The 24,073-nt window shown below is 40.6% G+C and overlaps 1 protein-coding gene across 1 annotated transcript in view; it reads left to right on the forward strand.

Moving 5' to 3' along the window:
* LOC119901698 (receptor-type tyrosine-protein phosphatase N2-like) overlaps nt 1–24,073 on the forward strand; it is a 232,331-nt gene that overhangs the window by 86,800 nt on the left and 121,458 nt on the right. The window contains exon 11 of the mRNA XM_038717285.1: nt 4,348–4,427. Within this exon, the coding sequence (XP_038573213.1) occupies nt 4,348–4,427 (80 nt within the window). The remainder of the gene's footprint in view (nt 1–4,347; nt 4,428–24,073) is intronic.

The raw sequence follows: 24,073 nt of genomic DNA on the forward strand, positions 1-24,073 counted from the left end.
TCCCATACATTGATCTTGCATCTCAGCCACTGTACAAAATCCCCTTCATCCATTCGCCGGGCAGCAACACCGCGGGCGCCTCAACCTAACACTTCACACAGTAGCACCAGATTAGCATATTACAACAACAAAAATGTCTGTGAACAAAGTAGTTAGCGACCTGTGCAACCCCAGCCACTGAAAAGACAACAAAACTTCCCTTTTCTAACAATTTACTCTCGGGGGCCGGAACCAGAGAGCAGCAGCGGTTCAGCGAGCCCGCAGCAAAACTTCCACACTGGCAACATATGAATCATAAAAGTGAGCCTACACACTGTGCCAGGACACAAAACAAACCTAGAGAGTGACTCACACCCTTATGTTTCATTTGGAACAATTCGATACTGATTAGATAATACTGACGGTGAGCGCTTTCAGCAAAATGGCCTTGGAAATGTTTTTAGCTGCCGCGGTGGCCTGGTAGTGGTTGAGGGTGAAGAAGAGGGCGGGAGAGGGATGCGTTGATGTGGGTGGCTTCACAGAGCCTTTGACTGTAGCTGGCTGCCGAATAATGATGGCTGTTGCGTAACTGTCACCAGAGTGTAGACTGGAGGTTTTTGGTTTTTTTTAAACAGGAGGGTCGAGGTGATGTAATGTCTGTCTGTGCTGTAGGGTCATATTAAAGAGCCGCCACTAGGAGGAGAGAGTGGGCCTGAACTGGCTGGATGTGAGGATGATAAGGATGACGGACCAGATGTGGACTGCTAGGTGTGAACACTGCGAACAGTCTACATATTTATCAGTCTGTTAGTCCTGATTTTGAGTCTTAAATGTTTTATTTTTAAGTGAAAAACTCAAAGCACCCTGTCTGTATGTGCAGTAATTATACTTTATTGTTCCACAGTCAGCTGATGCCTAAGGAGACTACTTAAGTCTGTGTTCAAATCAGTTAGTTTCAACAGTTTTAGTTTCACTATCTTGAAACAATATAATAAATGCTAGTATCAGCAAAACATTTAACTTGAGCCAAGAACATGAAACAAAGATTTTTCTAGTAGAAACAAGTCATTTTTAGAAATATTTTTTTAGGACTCATATATAAATAAAAATAATTTGATATAATTGAGATTATGGCAGTGAAGAAACTGATACGGTATACTCTAGTTTTATGGTTCTGAGGTTTTGAGCCTGTGGCATGTCCTCATTTCTTTTTCGCTCTGGGAGACTTTCTTCTTTCAACCTACAAATATATTATGGTTATATTCCAGTTCATTTACAGTATCTCAGTTTTTAGAGTTACTGGATATTTTCTACATTGGGCTTTTCCAGTCAGCATGGGATAAGCTCATAAAATATGAGTGTTAACTTTTCTGGGACTCTGAGAGGCAGAGTTGTTTCAGCTCAATGACATAATGACTTTAAACTTTGTCTAGAGGATTAGCTATTCTTTTCAACTTGTAAAAGAGCATGTAATCCATCAACTAATCTGGAATAATGCAAGACATTTGGGGGATTTTCATTGTTTTATGACCTCAAATTTAGCATATTGTCAGTTTTGATGAGCTGTATGTATGACATGTTAGGTAACAAAGCTAAAGGAACTTCTTATATTATCAGCAGTGTTAATAAAGTGTTTTCCTTTGTTGTATTTCTATGGTTACGTCTTTCACCAATCACAAATGTATAAATAGTTATCAGCACTATGATGATACGGTATTTGTTCAGATTTGTCTTGAAAAATTGTCTTCCAAAACAATTTACAAGTAAAAAAGGAAAATAAAAACATATTTAGGTCATAGATCCTCGAATATCTATGAAAATGAGCATCGAGTGTGTAAAGGTGTTGTCATTCTTTCAACCAAAGACTAAAGTTCTCTTTTATCTCTTGACATGACAGGATTTGTTTTTGTCGTCAATCATACCGTCAGAGTAGCTGTCCCTTCTTTTTCGACGGTAGGATGTATCGTTTCAGTTCACTCCAAACATCATCATTATCGTTTTTTCCCGTGCAATCAGTCACTGCAATGCTGCTGTTTGATAAAAACCTCTAAATGACAAAAACAAAGATTTTTTTTTTCAACTTAATTAATATACGTACAATATATATTTTTTTTATCAGCCAATAATATTGAAAAATCTCTTATTTGTGTTTATATGGATGGACACCATGTTGAAGGCTTCTGGGCTTGAGGTTTTGGTTAATAATAATGACAATTATATATATATATGTGTGTGTGTGTATACTGTATATCAGCATTCTGACATATATTAATGTATAGTCTAATAATTTTCCAAATGATATATGAGCAACAGAAGATGTAGAAATCACCTCCTGCGAGCTTCTTTTGCCCGGTGAGTGACAAGGTTATTTACGAGGTTCAAAGTCAATGTGGTGTCTTTGTGTGGGACCTGCCCTGGGTGGTAGAGGCCGACAGATGGATATGTGATCAACTCAACATGAGTGATTTACCCTCTTCATCACACACGGAGACTTTGCCTGCACCGGCTGATGAATCACTTCATAGACGTGACAAATATATCGGCCTCATTCCTCGGAGGAGAAATAATGGTCAGAAAAATGAGCCGCCGTGTTGTGTGGAGTTCCTCAGACAAAGCGGTCGAGACGGGGGCTTTTTGTCATTTTGGTCTCTTTGGCTGCTCAGTTTATGTTTGAACAAACAAGATATTATAAGGAATCTAGCATATAGAGTGTAGATGTGTAAATGGAACAGTACATTGTGGAATTCATAACAAAAGAGTCAGGAAGAAAAGTTGTTTTCTTATTATATTTTTAATTCAAGCACTTAGCTTCACTAGGTTTCCCCCTAGGGATCATTAATTTGACCCAGTCTAATTAGTTTGTTATTGCACCTTAAATGTTAGAATAGCATAACATTATTAATGCATGACGTGAATTTGAGTTTGGTGCTGTTCCTGTTTTTCTTTGATACACTGACCTCAGGGCCCAGGAAACCCAATTAAAAACCTGCAATAATAGTAGCATGGCTGGGAATGTCAAAGAAGACTGTTAATCAAAAGGTTTGAAAAAGGACATGTTGGAGTTTTTTTCCTGAGATTTGGTGAAATAGGATAGAGATTGTGTTACAAAATTAGGGCGGGTGCCGTCATAGAAGCCTGGCTGGATAGGATTGACAGTTTGCTCATCCAAAGAACATCCTGGAGAAAAGATCCTTTAAATGTTTTTTGTGTTTGTGTTTTACTTGGAAAGCTTGTTGTAGATTAAATTTGACCATGCATGTAGGACATTTTGTACAAAAGGGCAAAGTTTGAAAAGTACTGAGCAAAGATTGTTTTTTTGTTTTCTTCCTTACATTTTTGTGCTGCTTATTTTACTTTATTTAAATGGGTAAAATGGAACAGTTACTCTGTTTTTTCATGTTTGTATTGAAACTGAAGAGGCAGACCACACACCCTGCAGAAACCCCACCATGAAAGTGCAGCAGTTTAAATCCATCAACCTGAGATGAAATCACTTTTCTGAATCCATGAAAACATTTTTTTTCTGCCAACAACTTTAAGATAGGGCCTGCTCCATAAATGGAGTCACCATATTTTACAAAGGTGTTACAGTAGCAGTCACTTCCTATAGCGGTGCACAATGCTTCCTGGAGGGGAACTTGGTAATATATCGTCCTGCAGGGCCTTTAGTCTGAATTACAGCGGGAAAAACAAAAGGTTAATCACATTGGGAGACTCCGCTTTGCCTCTGACCACCCAGCTTCTCTGCGTCACTCCATCAGTGTTTCAATTCAAGCTGCTTTATTGGCATGAATGTTGGATGAACAGGGCAAAAAAAAAAAAGCACCTTCAAAAGCACCTAGAAAAACAATACAGAAGTCTTTCTGTGCCCTTTCTGCCCATATTGTCTCTCTTGCCTTTCTCGCTGCCCCAGTTTCTGTCACCCTCAATTTACATCTATCACGACTATATACGTTGCAATCACCATACGTCAAATCAATATGTAAATGTATCATAAACTAGGCTGCTAGAGGTGCATTTGCTCATCTGAGAATCACGTATCAGAGCGTCCTCTTGTTGATGACCAAAATCCTCTCATCCCCAACCCCCTCCTCTTCATTTCCCACCGAGCTTAAATGCCGCCGGGCGCATTACATTGAGATTCAAGAGGTTATCTCGCAGTGGTGATGGGGATTGCAGCAGCCTAAAGGATCGCCACAGGTTAACACATTTTTTCTTTCAAGTGCCACGTATGGTTAAGTTTTAATGAACACAACTCCTTTTCTCCTGCGGTATGACAAACAACACCTTGTTACTATGGAAAAATATATTCTGAGGATGTCTTTTGCAAAGCTTCTAAATATGTGTGTGTGTGTGTGTGTTTTACAGGGTGGTGGGCCCTGCTGTGACCTTCAAAGTGAGCCCAAACCCTCAGAACGTCAGCACCGCAGATGTGGCCAATGTGGCTGGTAGGTCCTCCTTGACTGAGTAATGTTGTCTATACTGACAGAGAAAAAGACAGGCCATTATCATTGGCTTGCCGCTGCACCTGAGGCCCTGTGAACATTTTTCAAAATGTGTGACGTGTGTGTTTTTTTGTCTCCCACTGTGTATTCTGCCATACCCACACTGGCACTTTATGGCGAGTTTTTCTATTCCTTTGTGTTCCATTTGGTTTAGTTTGGGTAAGTATTTGGTATTGGCCCATTTTGAAAGGAAGCCAGTAGAATTTTCTGTTGTCACAAATCTCTAAGCAGCCATGTTTGGCTCCATCGTGGAAATCCATTGGAGAGTTGGATGTGTGCCTAAAAAAACATGCTAGAAAAAAAGAGAACTTTGTTGTGTTTCAGAAACGAGTCAGTTCATTAATGCCTTTCTCAAATATGAAAAGTCTGATAAGGCAGATTTTTCTCAAAAGGACACACAATGTGGCTTTCAGTCTCGCATTGCCAATCAGTATGAGTTGTACCTATACCTGTGGTATCAGCTTTTGAGAATTAGGTACTGTAGCTAACCAAGCAGCAGTCTCATTTTACAGTGGGGATTCTTCGGAAAAATGTAATCCCTGGAAAGCAGTATATGTTCACCTTATGCTGAACAAAGTGGTTTGACCAAAAAGTCCTACCAAAAAAACCATTGTAAATTTTTGAAAAACTACTCAAATCAAACTGCCATCCACATGCTATCCCAATCCCATTGTTTAAAGTTAAAATGGACTTTTCACTATTAACGCTAACGCTACCCTCTGCTAAAGATGTTCGCTAACACCCCAGGTATAAAAATGTCTTAGCCTAACAGTGACCTAAGTCCTGGTTCCAGAGTGACTTGTAATGAATGAGGTTTCAGTTCTGGCCTACACTTTGATCCACACCCCGCAAAACCTAGCCAAATTGTTTTTCCAGTTATAGGCCAGAGCTAGCTCACATTTTGCTGTGCCAACACACAGGTGACTGTGCTCACACATATCTTAGATTGATTGTAAGTAAGGACTAATATTACATAAATTGTAGATTTTTTAAATTAGACAGTTACAGTCATAGAACAAGCTCAGAATCATGAGCATGTTGTTCTGTATTCCAGCTGTGATTGGGTTTTTTTGGTTTTATATTCTGGTATTGGAAACTTATCCTGGTTTTGAGAAACCCAAATATGCAAGCTGGACTACTCCGATATCAAAGTTTTGGATCACTTTCTGTCATGTGTGCAGGTGCATTGTAAGCTTAACTTGCATAACAGTCTGTGAAACAAGAAATATGATGATGAATGCAAGTGTGACATCAGTAACTGCTCTGTTCCTCTCATTTTCCATTCTTGGTGGTCATATGAAGAAGCAAAATACAGTAGAACTGTAACTTTGTTTCTGGTAAACGCCACGTTGGGAATATGATCAAAACCAGGAGTCAAGAAAGACTAAAAAACCGGGATAATGATGTAAAATTGCTCATTGTCAGGGGATCTGTGATCCACCACCTTTGAAGAAAGCTCCTCAGTGATTCTGTTTCAAGATCCTCCAAATCAAAATGACTTAGTTCAGCCTGTCACATGGAGCAGGTCTCTGTAATAATCTTTCAGAGTGCAATCCAGCAGGACAGACATTGTGAAGGTGTGTGTGTGTGTGTGTGTGTGTGTACCAGGCTACAGTGTGACTCACGGTAATGAGGAGAGGGTGTTGATGAAGTGGGGAATAAAGAGAGGAGGAATGTTTGCCATTAGCCAAGGTGTCAGTCCAGAGAGAGAGAGTACTTTCCTGATATTCCCTGGGACACACACACACACACACACACACACACACACACACACACACACACACACACACACACACACACACACATACACACATGTATAGACACACTGCTGATTATGCAACGGCTTCTCTCCTGTTTTTAAGAGCTATTGTTGGCGTGCTCATTTCCCGCCCGCCGCTCTCGCTGGCTCTGCGGGGTCACGGATGAGTCTCGATTGTTATTAATGCAAACATTTGACAGAACGTGCTCGAAATGAAATATGGCGTCCTCTCAGCTAAAGTGCAATAGTGTGGGCGGGCTGTCTTTAAAGTGTCGTTTGTCATATTCAACTAGAATATCAATCCATCCCAAAGCGTACATTATCCCCCCTGGCCAGGGTTTATAGTGCTTTTCTGAAACATTAAGCTTTACACGGCCATTGTAATGACGTCGTTTTATCATCATTTATAGCCGCTCCGCAGCGGATGGCAGAGATTGGACGTCCATCTCATCTGTCACAAACTTGTGTGTTTTGGTGGAATGCTTTTGGCAGCTGTGTTAAAAATAATTCAGTTTTGTTTGATTTAAGCTCTGCGAACGCTTCAGTAAGACATCACTGTGTGCCAAAGAAATGTTTAAACATTGAACTATGTGCAGTGTGGAGCTGTTGAATTGAATGGTGTTACACTGAGAGGCGTTTCTAATATCCAGGAATCAGTCATGAGAACAATTTAATCGACAACTGAGAACATAGAAAGAAAATCTGAGAATGTTGAACAAAAGTTGAAAATATAAAATGGAAATGTGACAGTATCATATAGGATGAAACCCAGTGACTAAAACCTGATGACGACACCCCACTGGCACCATCTGTTGTTTCAGGTAAGTATTGATAGGTTATGCTATATTGCATATGAATAAGTGAGTCACTGTGGCAACAATGCAATGAAATACTTATTTTGTTAATTGCATTCAGCCCCAAATTATAAATCAAACTCAGCAGACTTGTAAGGTATGCAGTGGTTAAAGGGGAACATGTGGAATGTTAAAACAAATACAGTCCCAATGATTATATTCACTTTCAATTTGGACTGGAATTGTCTTATTTAATATTTGACAACAGAGTCAAATTCACCTTTTTACATAAGAACACAAGATTCGTCAGTTGTGCATTTTACATTTTATTTGGAATTCTCAGTTAATGTATTCTTATGAATGCTTAATATCTATAGGGAAGAAACAAGATACATGCAAGACTACTTATATATGGTATTCGCCAGTGTCATGTAATCCGCTGTTGGCTGGGCTATTTCAATGGTATAACACACGCAGACAAAATAAAATGTCCATACATGTTTTATTAATTTCTGATCCGGTCATTTATTAATGACTGAATTATGTCTATACATATTATTTATTTATATTTTGTCACTTAATTAGTTATAGGTCATTTTGCACATTTTGGATTTTACTGACAGATCATGTGTAGTTACTGTAATGTGACTATATAGCACATATATAGCCAGTTCTGACTGCAGTCTCTCAGGAGTCCAGTTTAAACATCATCTTTCTCCGTCTTACACCGGGTCAATTCTGACCTCAGCCTCCAGGTGCCCCAATGTCCGATTAATGCAGCCAGGCCTGCCAGACCTGGTGTTGCATTTTAAGAAGCCACGTTACCACTTCTGTCATGCGCGTCAGCCCATTGTGAGCAACTCTGGGGCCACCAGGGGCCATTGTCAAACGTGGGGGTGGATGTCAAGACGGTGGGCAGCGAGGTGGTGACCCTCATTGTTCAGCCAAGGGGTGGGCGGGGGACCTAGAGGCTACTTCCAGCGGTGCGTCACGGCCGTGAGAACGGGACCCCGTGAATAGGCCGGGGGTCAGGGTCAGGACAGCGGGCAGCTCAATTAGCACTTAAAGCAGGAGGAGAGCAGCTGAGATTGCCTTATCCCTGCACCGTCTGTTCATTTGACTTTCTTTTTTATCCCACCAGCACTTGTTTTTGCATACATGCTAATCATGCCTCTCAGTGTGAAATAGTTACTCACACATGCCCAAAAGCTGTCCACTCTAGGGATTATGGAGGATTAGTTAGTTAGACAGTTGCTGCTGGTAGTGGTCAGTTTCAGACTCCACTTTTCTCGAGTTAAACTAACCCGTCTTTGTTATAGACAGACAATAGCTGGGTGCTCACTTAGTCAATGTTGCTTCTGAAGTTTGATTTGTGTGTTGACATGTAAATAATTTACTGGCAGAGAGGTCAGATCAGTTTCATAAGTTAAAAGACATTATTCCCCTGGAGAGGGGAAACCAGCCAATGCTTAATTTACATGCTAATTAATAGGCGGGAAGTGTTTAGTGTCTAGTTCACATATCAATCAAAAAATTACTTTTTAGACTATATATATATAAAAAATATTTTGTTGTTCATTATTAAACAGTGTCTTGTTGAACTGAATTCATTGCTTGTTCTTTACTCTTTTTCTGATGACCGTTGACAACACACACACACACACACACACACAGCGAGGTGCAGACACATCCATTTAAAGAGGATGACTCTTCCGTATGCAGTGCTGTATGCTATCTTATTAAAGGGACTATATTTAAGTTTTTCAATGAAATTTTTCAAATTTTCATTGCCTTATTGTCAGTGGGCTCAAAACTCACTTAGAAATGAAGCACACGCCTGTTTTCTCCGTTGCTTGCATTATCCACTATTCTGCTTTTAATGTGAGGTCTCCCGGTCGGATTCAGCCCTGTTCGCGCTCCCGAGCCTCTCAGACTACAGCAACAACACGACAGCTAACGACATGCAGTCCACTAACACCATAAAACAACCGGCTCACAGCAAAACACAGGCTCCACGTAAGGATACAAAACAACAACAAAGGTTTATGTACTGAAGCCCATCAGACCAAACAGGTTCAGATGATGTCGAGTAAGAACAAAGTGAGCATTAGTAAAGCTGGAGAAACACAGACAAAGCCACATTAGCTCGCCGAGCAGTTGCTGATGTTATCCGGTGCAAAGTTATATAACGTTAGCTTTCCATATTACTTCATCAACTAACGCGACCCGTGTTACTATCCTGTTGATTTAGCCTGCAAGAAAGGATGTAACGGTAAAAAGCAAATGTGGAGCGATTTGTTTACTAACATTAGCCTATAGTGATGCAGCCAGGAGCAGCCAGCTAACGCTACAGTAGCTCGGACCTGCCGCTGATTGCTTCGTAACATTCAATTTAGGTTTACTGTGGTTTTACCAATACTCAGGTACACAGCGGACGTGACCCACATAACATAAAACACTGCAGCAAAACGGTCACAACAACCCAGAGGAAGACTTTAATTTTGATGAATCTTTGAATCTGTAAACATGGAAACTGTACTTCTGTACATTTTGCTCTTATCTGTATGAAGTGGTCTTAGCCAATTTAGCTTAGTAGCCTATTCCAACAAATGCTGCTGCCAGAATTCTAACAAGATGTTCCCTTTTGGAGTAGATTTTCAGATTTGTTTTTTAAGCCTCCCATGGTACTAACTCTTGTCTATGTTAGTGACCCATTTACCACACATGGGCCTAAATACAGCCTGAGATCCAACAATGGGCAATTGTTGGTGATTTCCAGGGATTCCCAGATCTGTGATTAAGCACCAAAAGAGACCAACTGGTTCAATTAGGGTTGTTAATTTGAATCTGTTATGTTTTTTTGATTAGCATCTGTTCAAATTATATCATCAAGTGTAGTTATTATCGATGTTCCTACCATGTATTCATCCAAACATTTTTTTTAAATTAGATTTTCATCTGGTCTATGCATTTTCACATTTCATTTATGATTTGATTGGTTTTAAGTCATTCCTTCATGCCCTTTGATGTAAATAGAATGGAATAATGTAGCAACAATTCAGTAACAAGTGTGAGTTGTTCAATGATTGCATTTGTAGAGGAGGAAGCAATGCTTCCTAGAGTAGGAAGCAATGTAGGAACCGCTGATATATTTCTGTCACTGAGCTTCAGTCCAGATCCTGATGACTTGGTGGAGGAAGAGTTTCAGTTACTTTTACAAAGGCATCAGTTGCATCTCGGCCTTTTCTTTCCTTCCCTCGAATTCTTGTCTCCTCATTTTCTGCCGTCTGAGTGGATTAGCATAGATCTCGTATGCTGACAGGACTGACCTTCACTGCAGCTAAACACTTGTCAAAATGCCAAATGTAATTACTGAGCTCTTTAGGTCAAAGTAATGTGTTTCATCTACCTCACTTCGCCCTGTTATTGATGTGCAGGCCCTCGGACCTCAGACTTCAGTCGAGTCCCCCTTCTTTCCTCTTGCAGCCCTGGCTCCCAGAGTGTGTTTGTGTGTCATAACAAAGCACGGAAATGTATGCGTAATTATGCCTAAGTAATGTGGTCAAATTGTTATCTATGTGGACAAGTTTGTACGTTGCTACACTGCTAGATGTCTTTGCGTGACTTTGTCAGCCTATACGCACTCAGACCCTGTCATTATGGATCATTTAAAGTTATCTCACAGAGCTGCAGAGTGCTTCCCTAACACTGCCTTTCAGAGGTCGTCATCATCATCATCATCATCATTACCTTTCCTCTGTCTGTAAATTGCACTAAATTGTCAGGTATGTTATGCTGTCTTGATGTCAGCTGTCTTTCAAGGTAGCTCTTTTACTTGTTTTGTAATTACATTGATGTTATAAAAACACACAACTGCAATCTGAATTTTAACTTGGCACAAAGCAAATGACTGTTGAAAAGTGTTTCCGAAAAATCATTTTTTTCCTGATTGCTCAGATATTACTTGTTGCTTTCGGCAATATGCCAGTTGCAGAGAGAAATATTTTATGTTCATATTTGACAACAAATGTTAACACCACTGACTGATTTTTTTGCCATCGCCGTCACTACGTGAAACTCCTTTAATTGTTTCCATTGATTACCGGAGTGATTGCATTGGAAACAGCTCTCATTGGGATCCATCCAGTGGTCTCTCTGTGCCCTTCAGGAGCAGGCAAATCTATTTGAGTTAACTTCGTTTCAGTTCTCCTGCTAATCAGTTTCCATCGCACACCGAAGGGTAATCGATTGTAGAACTTTCTCTCACCTGTTGCTAAAGAAAATAATCAAAACAGGGAGAGAGAGAGAGAAATGAGGGATGTGCTGGTGTTTAGTGATGCATTTTGCTGTGACACTGTGCCACTTTTTTATCTCTTCGCTTGTCGTCAAAGCAGAGCAGGAGGCGTTTTGTGAATTGCAAGATGCCTCACTCGGGCTTTAAAAAGCCTGCACACACCCCCGCCGATCCAGAGTCACCTGTGGTTATTTTGGTCTAACTTCAGAGAGAGTGGGGAGCTGTGCGCTGTCCTCTGGAGCTTTGCAAGCATCTGTGAGTCCTGCCATTGAGTGAAGGGGAGGGATTGGGGGGGCAGGTGTAGTGCCGAGCTAGAATTTGCACAGCAGTGCAACGTGATCCCCAAACCAAGCCACCCTGCCAGCCACTCAGCCAAGCAGCCAAGCAGCCGGCCTGATTTCCCCGGCGCTGGCACCAGCCTGCTGGCACCGCCAGCCCCTCTCTCCCACTCCTGCAGCTGGCAGGATTCTCGTTGAGTTGGCCTGAGCTCCTGACGTTTGCTGCGGGGTTGGCAGACCTCTCCCAGATGGCCACGTTGTAGCGAAGCTGGCTTCACGCTTGCATCACTTTTGCATCATTCCCCCAGCTCCAGAGCTGTAGTGGAGTGACATTTCTGCTTAGAGAATACTGTACGTGAGAGGTAGGAGTGCTAAACTCTCACTGTTGTGGCTCCAACAACGTCAAAATGATGATTTGTCGCTTGTGTGGCTGCTTTTCAGGAAAACTGGAAAAAATGGCGCAGATAGAAAGAAATATCTGGTCTCACCATCCTGAATCTATGTATACACACATCAAAGACACACACATTAGAACCAACACTGCATTTTAATTTAAATGTGAATAAGCCCATTATAGTCCTATCTTTTACATTCAAAATGACGGGACAGTGTCAAGGTGCCTCTTGGCTTCATATTTTATTTATAATCTAATTTAAATCCTACTGCATTACCTATAATTTATATCCCGCTAACTTTGTAATCCCAGCTGAACGGAAGAACAGACCTTGACCTCCCCAAAACTTGTTAGCACTGAGACTGAATAATTTAATATACATTTTTTAAACTGCAATGGATGGGAGTAAAATCATCTCATAGAATTTTCTTAATATCCTCAAATTTAATGAGCATGTCTGTCTGATGACTCCTCCTAATTATCACTTTTTCATCCTACAGTTTTTTTAAGCTTCCTTACTGGCACATAATATGACATATGGTACCAGTAATATCATGAAAGTACAGTTATTGAAATATTAGAAGACAGTTTCATGAAAGAGAACGTGGAGGCACCCAAGAGGATTTCTGTTAGTTTTGACAGGGAGGGTAACTTTGTTCTAAGCTCTTATCTCCTTCCATTCTCTTTTTGAACCACTATTGTGAAAGCAGTAGTATCCTAATATTCCTTGTTTACCCTTTTAAAGAAATGTATCTAATATTTAGCAAAATGGTGATATTTGAAAAGGACATAAACATATTCAAAGGAAAATAAATACTATTGTATGTTGTTTTGACAGAAATTAGATATTATAGACAAGTTTCCTTAGGATGGAGTTGTAGCAGCGGAGGGGAAGCGAAGATTTTTTTTTGTACGCTTAGTGCATAGTATGTCTGAATAGAAAACCCCAAGACAATGAAACAAGACAGTGAAATAAGGATCATGCCATTTTGACTATATGGGGGTGCTCAATGTCTGATTTTACATAGAACTACTAGTTTTCTCCCAGTAAGTTAATATACAGCCTATTACAATATATATTTTGGCTGGAAATTTCCAGTGTAAGTTGAATGAATAGAGACTGCAGCTCTGCAGCTTCTCAAGATTAAAGCGGAGCTACCGCCTGTAATTTGTACTTCAGTACAGTAGGCCTACTTAAGTTACTGTCCACCACGGGAAATAACCACATCTTAACACTTAGGGCTGCCTATAAACTATACAGCTTACCTCTGTAGCCAACCGCTGTTGTTCTCAAATGTGCCCTTGTACACTCGTGTTTCTTAATCTTCTCAGATAGATGTATCGTATATGTACTCCTGTAACAGTCCATGTATCCGTCCTCGCCGTGTTAAAAAGCAAGCATGGAAAGCAAAATACGGAATTTACATGATTGCATCCAGCTAGCCAAGGCTGAAAGTCTGTGGCTGTGTGTACAACCGATGGTCACTAACCAAGCCATATATACCATCATGCATTGGGCTGATAGAAAAAAACAGTCCACTAACTGATTGTCCGATGGCAATGACGTAATTAACAGAGCCAAAATAATGATCGGAGAAGTGTCCGAAAGTCTTGTTTTAATAATGCGATACAGTCCTCTACATACAACTCCCTAAATAGGGGGTAGGGAGTAGTGAAAACCAGTGATTTCGGACATTCATCATTGTCTACAACGTCACGTTTCCCTCTACCACCCTTCAGCTAACTGAAATTTTAGTAGCGGTGGTCACAATTCAGCAGTCATATAGGTGAAACACTGATTTTGATATCCAGTTTTACTATACCAATATACCAGCCAAGTTCAATAAATGTGCAGAGATTTGCCCTTTAAATACTGGTGCAACAACATATCAGTCTGCATCAGTGCAGGTGGACTTTGGCAAGATGAAAACCTGTCATTGTACAACTGTAATAATGCTAATCTACATAATTAATGCCAAAGAGTCCTTTATGTGAGCACAATGGCCATGTTGCTAAGCACTGATTATTTAACAAGCAGCAGTTGATGCCCATAGTACACACTGGACATGAAGGTGAAAGTACAGTAGTCTGGATGGTCCAATTCCACGGAAGGACTGAACAGTTTTTCTGGAGAGTCGACATGCAGGGAAATAGGAAAGTGGCATTCCCCAACAAGACGGTGTTCTTCGTCTCATATGTATGTGTCATATATGTGTCATGACACGGCTAGGGGGCGGGCTTACATAGAACAAAATGGGTGCCACAGGTGTGTGTGGGTGTTTCCAATTTCAGTATATGGTTTGGTTTACATTACAATTACAGACAAAATGACACTACATGAAACTACATATAAATATGACGTATAAAATAAATATTTTATATAAATAAAAACGTATAAGCACTTAAACTGTTAATTTCCACTACACAAGGAAAAAGAATACTGAAAAGTCCTTGGAAATGAAGGGGTGCTGTAAGATTTGTGATATTACTTATTGTTTATTTGGATCCATATCGGTTGTTATTTTGGCATGTCCATCTAGCAGCTCGTGCAGTGACAGTGCAGTGCATCTTTTGTTGTGGCCACGTGTTTGTTTGATTGATGTTGCTTCACATTTAGCAACGCATGATTCTAAGGCATCATGCATCGACACAGCTAATATGATAGCTTCCTCTATCTGGACGTAGGTCAGTAATCAGTCAGTGGGGCAGTTCTGTTTGTCAGCATTCACCAAAGTTTAGAGCCGATGTCTCTAAAATGAGTCTGCCCACCTGAGTATTTAGCATGACATCACTAACGCTACACAATACACTCTCCATCTCTGTAGCAGTGAACACTTCCTTCTCAGCACGAAGCAAGGTATTTTCTTTGCTGTTAGACTGCAGCTCAGACTTCCAGGAACACTCAGTGTCCTCTGCTGCAGTTATTACAGACTCCTGACCCAGGCTGCCAGTGCTCACGCTCTCAGCGGCCCAAGGAGGCCGCATGGACCCGGTGACTCATTTTTAGCCGTCTTCAAGATGCCTGATGAGATGTAGAGGCAGACAGCTGGATTGATTGGCCCCTCTTGAGCACACAGGCCCTGATTACAACTGCACTCAAGTGCCCCCATTGTGCCCCTCCCGTCCCCTGATTTCTCTCTCCCAGTCTTGTTCTCTTAGTCTGTCTCTCCCCTCTCAGCCGCCTTCTCTCTCCCTTTTCTCATGATTTCTTTTTCCTTACAAAGAGAGAGGGTGGATAAGGAGTGACTGCTGAGGAGAGGATAAAAAAGAGCAGAATGACTAACAAAGATTTGGCTTTGCACGGTTCTCTGCCTGCGCTGCAAAGTAGAACAGGGCGAGGATGGAGCCGCCTATTAAGGACTGGTTTGAGATGAATTTGGAATCACACTTTGATGTGAGAGAATTAGATCAATATTTTAAGAACAGCTGGGATAGAGCTGATAGTTCACAAAATCGGTCACAGGCTGATTTGTAGCTTGAATTTGAGCATGCACATCCTGTCTGTCCTGTAAATTAGAAATCTTCCGCTCCTATAAACAGCCTTGTGCAGTATTGTCAGTACAGAAAGAGTGTTAAACAGATTATTCAGGCTCTGCATATTTCTCTAGTACAAATTGTTTCTGGTGGGTGGAAGTATTTTGGCAGAAATCTAATCCTGCTCTTTAAATAGAATCACAAGACCTTTAAAGGGTCAGGTCACCCAAATAGTAACCGTATTCGCTTGCCTTTCTTCTAATAGTATCTAGCTGTGAGGATAATTTTGTATATTGCAGGTTTTGCGATATCTAGCTCAGAAACTATCGAGAGAGAGAGAAGAATCTGTGCCAATGACAAACGGAAACCCCAGGGGGCCTTATAAAGCCATCTCACCCCCCCCCCTAAAACTGGGATGTGTTGTTCTTCTTTCTGACTGACTGTATGTTGTTGGCTGCCGTCTTTAAAAATTACTGCAAGTCTGCACACTATTCTACTTTAAACCTCAGGGACTGAAGTTGTACCCAGTAATGCTCAGTATCCAGTCCTGTCTCATGTTATATCTTTAAATGGATTAAAGGTCAGATATAGTGGACTGATATTGTCCTTTTGTTAAACGATAAGTCTGGTGGTATTTTGTATTGTCTCATTAACGACAGACTAACAGTGAAGTGACACACCTGCACTTGTCTGTGTATCCAAAGCTTGAAATATCATATTCCTCAGTGTCATAGAGCTTCATTGTTGCCCTAAAACTATTAAAAACACATGTGACACACTGTTGTAGTAGGTGTCATGTTTGACTCAATCCCAACCCGCTGACAAAATACTTACTAGTGCACAAATTGTATTAATCCACTGCTGAAAGAGTTCCCAACAATTACTATGCCCTCTGTTTGAGTCATGGGCTTGGGTGCCACAGACAGAGTAGGGAAGAAAGTATTAAGAGACAGACTACCATCACTGGTTTGGGTCTTTTCATGGGATTTAATGGGATTTAATAAAATGCATTAAACCTTCAGTAATTCTCTTTGCTGATAGTAAATGGTGAGTCTCCTGCTAAGTGTAACCCTCCACCTTTAAAAGACCTTTTTAACCATAAAATATTATGTTATGGTACAGATGTTGTGGTTCATTTGACAAGACCAAAATTATGACTCAAACATGGAATACCAGTAACCTTTTGAGATGTTTTTATTCAGACTAACCCAAATGGCACTTCTCTTGGGTTCATCACATTGGTTGGTCTTCTGGACCACTTTGGGCCAAGTGACATATCTTGACACGTATTGGATAAATTGCCATGAAACATAGTTCTTCACGTGCCCTACAAGATTAATCTTACTGACTTTTAGGACCTCATAACTTTTCAGCGACTGTGCCAAGCAGGTCAAACTTTTTACTTATGCAAAACTTCAGTTCATGAAAGAACACCTCTTAAACAAATGATTGAATACAAAAGCTCACCTTTAAAATTTGGCTGCTGCTTCCATTTTGTATGACAAGAGGTAGTGTATTTGAATTATCAGTATACTCCTGCAGTGGTGTGACCAAGATAAATACTTTCTATTTAAACAGTACATCTGAATCTGTAGATTTTGTATTTTGGATCATAGATTGTAAATTTGTTATTAATCCGCGTGGGACAAGGGTTTGTCTGCAGCGTTAAACACCTCCATGGACGCTTGTCAACGAAGAGCTCAAGTTCGAGTACACCTTGCTTTGGTATCGTTTCTTTTTAAATTTTTTAAGGATTTGTACCCCCAAGTTGAAATGTCCCCCATGGTTGCTGGATGTGTCTGTCTACTGCACCATGTTTCATGTAGAGGAGAAGTGAGAGACAAAGGCAGTCGAGAGCTTCAAAGGCTGCGGGTGACATTTAGCGCTCAGTATCTTCAAAGACCAGGCCCTCTTTTGTAGTTCTGCTTTTTGTGTATAATTAATGTAGCCCTTCTTACGGCTTTTTCCTCCTTTTCGGGGCTGGATTAGGACAGAAGATTTAGGAAGAGCACCTTAATTTTCAATTTGCATTCCGGGAAATTCAAACCACAGCGCTGCTGACGAGATTTTTGCAACTGAGTGTGTCGTGGCGGAGAGGTTATAGAGGGCTCGGGTATGTAGTCTGTGTGGTCATATGATCTAAAATTATTTGCTAACTGGAAAGTAGCAGGTTTAATAAAAACAAGCTTATGTGCAAGTTGACAATGAATGTGAAAATCATGTGAAATTCATGTGAAAACATGATCACACCTGTTTAGGCCCACCTGTGATGTTGGTGTGGCCTGAAAAGCAACAGAGTTGACCCTTTAATGGCCAGTGCAGCAGTGCTTTCCTCCATACAGGATTTGGTGAGAAGTTGCACATTAACAAATATTTTCATAAATACATAACAAGTTAGAAATAAGAATTACCAGTTGTAACAACTGCGATGGTTGTAGACACATGTGAGATAATATTATTTTGGCAGACAGGGAGAGTGACATTCAGATAACACAAAGCATATGGCAGCTTAAAAGAAATTAGTCAAAATCTGTTGTTTGCTCAAAGAGAGGGATATCTACAACTGTGACTGGCCCCCCTGTGCAAATATTTTTCTTATGCCCCTCGCCTCACAAAGCACATTCGTGTACAGACACAGAACGACTCCACACATTTGCAAACCTGCAGCCTTTGATCAGGACCACGGACAGCAGCCGTCAGAACTTACAGGAGTTTTGAGTGCTCTTATTTTAGCTGACCCACACTGAGTGAAATGGAGGGGCTTTGTTATATCTAGATACAATATATAAATGCATCAACAACAATGTCTGTAATGTAAAGTGACCTGCTGTCCTCTTCATGATAAATTATGAATATTAATCAAATAAGATTAACCAAATTGCCCTCTCAGTATTTTTTGAATACTCTATCTGTCCCTGTTTTGCCACACAGGTGAAGAATGAACCATGGTCTATATTACTGTGCTCATTTAATGTTAATGTGCAGAGTATTTCCCTGCTGGAAAGGGCAAGTACAGATCTGTCAGGAAATTTGAGAAGGTTGCGTTTGCTTGTCAGAGTGATGGAAAAGAAGGAATTATGTATCATAGTGTTAAATCTGTCATAGTGTTGTGATTCTTAGCCAAAACTGATAAAACACCTGAAGCTGAAATTGTGCTACAATGAGATGTCCATCGTTTGAAAGAAAGGCCCCCCCTAAGTACATTAAACTAAATATCAGTGGTGTTTAAAGAGTAATAGTTCCTATCTGTCAAGGGGTTTTAGTTTGCAAATGTTAACAGATTCATAACCATGAAACTCGGTAGGAGTTAAAGGAACACTACACCCAAAATATGTGTTTGGTACCATGTGCTCAGTGTGTTTAAAACAGTCAAGTCATTAATATTTTGTGTCACAGTAACACACTCCACTGTCTTTGGTTCAGTGTGAAGCAGGATTTTACTGCTTGTTAAAATATGGTCATTTAAAATAAATAAATAATAGAATTATATATTTTTTTTTTGTTTGATTTTTTGTTTGTTTGTTTTGTTTTTTAATGCGAAATAAATTAAAACACCTTTCGACTCAATGACTGTGCTCTGCTTGAACGTTTGGTTTGACATTGAAAGAATGTTCGGTTTGACATTGTCATTGTATGTGCTGTATTACATGTTTTGCACTATACTCTGTGTGTACCGTGAAGTAACTGTGACTATACTGTGTCATCATGCATGCTAAATCTGCTTCTTATTTAAAATGTTAAAAAGCTGCTATTGTTGGAAAAACTAGCGCTCCACTGGACACGGCAGACTGATTTGCATAACTTAAATCACACAGTCTGACATGCAGCTTCCTGCTGTAAAGTCAACAATGTAATAGACTTGTAAAGGAAAGAGAGCTAACTTGTCTAGAAACTTGAGGGTAAGGGGGGGGGTGGGGGGGGGGGGAGTTGATGTCGGGAATATTGCTGTCCAAACATTTTGTCTAATTCTACTTGTCAACACACAGGTGAGAAAATCACTGCGACGATAATAAGATTGAGGAAAGTGTTGCATTAGCACCTTGAAGTGTAAATAGCTTCTTATATTGCCTATTAGACCTAGATAACCTGGCAAGGTGGCGGGTGATGGTGCTGTTTGTGCATGTGTGGGTGGAGGGGGTTCACAGAAAAGCATATTAGCTGTGTCAAACAGTCAGAAAAAAAAACACCAACTCCAGAGAATATAATTAGGAATCTTCTTTCTATACCTCTTTCTGTTTCTGTTTTAATCTGCTATTGATGAAAGACGGGTTATTTGTTTCTTCAGCTGCATACTCCGTGCAATATCCTGTCGCGCTGGCTGCCTGCTAAAAGAAATATCTGCCATCCCTCCCCTCCTCTCCTCTCTTCTCTCTTCTCCTCTGGGTTTTGCATTATAAAGAGATTTCATCTTATCCACCTTTAGCCAGGTTTTGCCTTTGATATTATTTATTAGCACCGGTACTGAACAGTTCACGGAGCTAGCACCTTGAATGGGCCCCCTCGTCGTCTTCTCCCCACAATCAATACTGTTCCACATTACATATACATCAGCTCAGAGTGCAATATCGCTCGCTCTCAACCTGCTGCCTAATTAAAAAGATAAGCGGCTTCGTTTGAAGCTTGCTTTAATAGGCCGCTGCCTTGTTTCTAGGCGTGAATATTGAATAGAATCATGACTTTGCTGGAGATTCAGTTCATTTTGTATAGATTACCCCGACATGATGAAGTTGGTTGGTTCATATTGCTTCACCGTGTGTTACCTGCAATGTAATGTAAATCCAGAACATGAATTATATGACTCACACACTCGCTCCACCATTTAAAATTTACTTTTCAAGTTAATATAATTATAGTTTAAAAGTTGTGTCTGCAGCAATGCTGTCGGGGTTATGATGTTGGTCAATCTTTCCATGTGTTCAAATGTGTCTGTGTCCGTCTATCTTCATATACAACTGGGATAGTAGGATTTGAGGAAATGTAATGTCAGCCAGATTACATTATGGAAAGATCATGATTTGAAATATTTAACAAGTCAACACTTAATGATGAGACATCTAGTGCCACAAAGAGATAAAAAAAAAATAAAATGTAATAAAATAAAATGTCTACTTGTTCAAACCCTTAGTTACCTCAAAAAGTAAGATTAACATGCTAATGTTAGGAACATTGTGCATTGCTTTCAAGCTTGTCTGTGCCACACTAGGTTGGCAGTGGACACTGATCACAAGGAACACAATGAGGAGTTAGGCGTTTATTAAGAAAGGAAACGTGATGGTTTCTGAAGGTAAGAGAGTAACCAACAGAAATTAAGTAGCCTAGAAATTAGGGGAATTTACTAAAATAAAGTGGCACACATATTTCTGTATATTTTTGACTTCCAAGTGTTTGGAATCCCCTCAAACAGCCTGGCCAACCTTTTTCCTGAATTTCTAAAATCACCACTGAACATAGAAACATTAGCATGTTTACAGTGAGCAAATGCAAACTACAGTATTACCATGAGCATGCTATTAATCCTTAATCCTATATGTTTTATGCTATTGTACAAATTGCCTGTCGGAGGACAGTCTTAGTTTACTTTTGTACACTGCAGTGACTTACTTTTTTTTATAAGAAAAAAATCAAACCCATTAAGGGTATGTTAGAGTGGAGGATATGAATAGGTGGATATGTAGGCGGGTGACTCAGTCTGTCAGCCAGTTCAATCATTCCCTTTTGATAAAAGCTTTAACTGTCGTGAAAAACACTGGCCTTGACTCACATTATTGGACAGTGTATTTAAATGCTAATGTTGTGATTAAGATACCCAGCCTTCCTCCAAATGTTATCCAACTTATGCCTGGACTGGCCTTCATGTGGCCTCCAAAGAGGAAGAGGAGTAGAAGGGAAGCTAATTTAATTGTAAAACTGATAACATAAACTGGATTTTGTCTGAACCGAAAAATTCCTTATATGTTTCTTAGACCTTGATAACAAGTTAGATACTATGTTAAAGACTAAACAAGAGTCAGCTTTCTTAACATTTCATCCTCAACGTAAGGTTGATTAATGTACACTGAAAGTAATGATTTTATTTAGAGTGAATCGGGGCAGAAGTGGGAAAGCAAAGAGCCGTGGGACCAGATGAAGCTGTATTACAGCCAGCAGAGACTGTAGAGTTTCCACTATGATTTGGTCTTGGTCGGATTTAAATTGGCACCCTTGATGGTTTTACTCCTGTGCTTCATATGTAATCTCATAGTGATCTGACTACAGTCCAACCGTAGACAGCTTCACACATAGTACTCATTCTGCTGGAAAAGTCAGCCTCCATATAGCATCAGCTGGAGGAAGTTTGTGTGTGTGTGCGTGTGTGTGTGCAGTGGCGGTCTGGCCATCTGGAGTACCGGGATAATTCCCGGTGGGCCGGCCAACCTGCGGGCCGGTGGGCCGCCTTCCTTAGCCTATACTTTTTTACTAATAATAAAAACGTTGGCAGAAGGTTGAGCAACACGGACTAGTACCAGGGCCACAGACACTGAGACAGGAAGATGCCACAGCCCTTTTCACGGGTGAAAGTTTAGACAGAGAGGACAGCGAAGCCAGAGATAGTGCTGCTGAACAGTAGATATGCGTCTAAATGTGTTAATAGGCTACAATGTGTTATCAGAATCTATCAGTAAATGTACCAGGAAGAAAGAACTGAGGTAAAGAGTACAGTAACTGTGTGTTCAAAGCGGCTCGTGGACTAACTAAAATCTGATGCTTAACAGCTCTGAATGTCTACATTTGACTGTCCTGTGGGGATTTTGTGGAAAATAAATCACTTCAGTACCAGTGATTTACTGTTGTGTCATTTGATTCTTATTGATTTTATCTTGTCATTCTACACATATAAATGTTTTATACATTTATAAATGTTAATGAGCTAATTTTACTTAATGTCTGGCATTGGTTGCAAATAGTAGCCTATACATATTACAAAACCAATCAGTCCTTTCCCTCTCAAAGTCAGATTTTGTGTGGGAGAATGTGTCTTCAGTGATTTGCTAGATATGATGCTGATGGACAAGGTTCCTACCACTTCCCCTCTTACCAGACAATGTGTTGAAATCGACAATCTGGTGTAAACGGTGAGTAAAGCCACACAGTAAGATTTATATAGTGGCCATTCATTCACTTGATATGAAATAGTGGCACTGCTGCTGTGTTTTTGTAGTTTTTCAAAAATTGTGCCTTTATTAGTTAATTTATATATCCAGGTTGATGATCGCTGCTGCTCTCTTAGGTTACGTTCTATGTTTGGATGTTTGGTTTTACTATATTCATGAAGCCCAAAAAACAGGAGCCCACTACACTCCCATCACCTTTGTGGGGACCAAAATGCTGGACCCCGCAAATTTAAATGGCTGTTTGAGGGTTCAGTTTTGATTTGGGTAAAGGTTAAAGTTAGGGTTAAGGCCCTAGTTGTGATGGTTAAGGTAAGGGGCTTGGGAATGCATTATGTCAGCAATGGGTCCCCCCAAACACAGTGACACAAGATCGTACGTGGGTGAGAAGATATTTGGATCTGCCACCAAAGCCACATTCCTCCAGAAGGCCAGGCCTTCGCATCCCTGACTACCAGCTGCTGAGAAAGAGAGAGCTGCCTGACACACACACAGACAGGCACATAGACACACACACACACACGCACACACATTTTCACCACTCCCATTATGGCTTCCTGTCTTTTCACCAGCCCAGTGCACACGTGCGATCACACACACACACACACACACACACACACACCCTCTCGCTCTCGCTCCATTGCCTGCTGGCATGGGACCAAGTCCTGCGTAATGGCTCTGCCAAGGCAGATATGTTCACCAGTTAACTGGCTGCTGCCATCACCAGCCGCCTTCAACAGCAACACACACACACACACACACACGCAGAAAGAGATTGCCTCCATTGCTGCAGATCTAAATGTAGTTTGAATCAAACACATTCTATTGTCTTTTTAAAAAGAACGCAAACTTCTAATAGTGCTGTTTGTGCACATGTGGAAATCAGTTGTCTGATAGCAACATACAGTCGGGTTTTGTCCCAGAAATCAAACATTTTCTTATGAACTGAGCTTCCTCAAAGTATGTATCGCCCCATATAAGCTCAGCAGTTCAAATGCTTCAGCTTTTGGCCAGGATTTGAGGTCTGTACACTACAGTCAGTCAGAAAGCAGTGAAAAACTCTTCTCCGAATTCCCCATTTCCCAAATTTATGAAGGGAAAGAAGTATACTATACTATACTATAATGTTCATGGAACGCAAATGGCGGAACCTTCAGAACTGCGGAAGTGCAGCGCCCGGACAGTCGGAGGTGTGCACATAACAGAGACCCGTGATCTGTGTTACTGGTCTGAGACCAGCATTGTATTCGACGCATTTCGCCCCTGCTGAATGAATGACCACGCTACTAAAATCTCACATGGTCATTGCGACATTGATTTTCTCCGGCACACCGTGCAGCGACACTCATAGCTGTTTTGGTTCCTGTGTGCAAAGTGAGTGTGTGTGCCAGCGAAAGAGAGAGAGTGAGTGGCAGAACGGGGAGAACGTGAAGGTGGAAGTTAGCGGA

The sequence above is a fragment of the Micropterus salmoides genome, unplaced genomic scaffold (genome assembly GCF_014851395.1).
Source record: "Micropterus salmoides isolate LMB-PRFRI ecotype aquatic unplaced genomic scaffold, ASM1485139v1 Ms_hic_scaffold_14, whole genome shotgun sequence".
Classification (NCBI taxonomy): domain Eukaryota; kingdom Metazoa; phylum Chordata; class Actinopteri; order Centrarchiformes; family Centrarchidae; genus Micropterus; species Micropterus salmoides.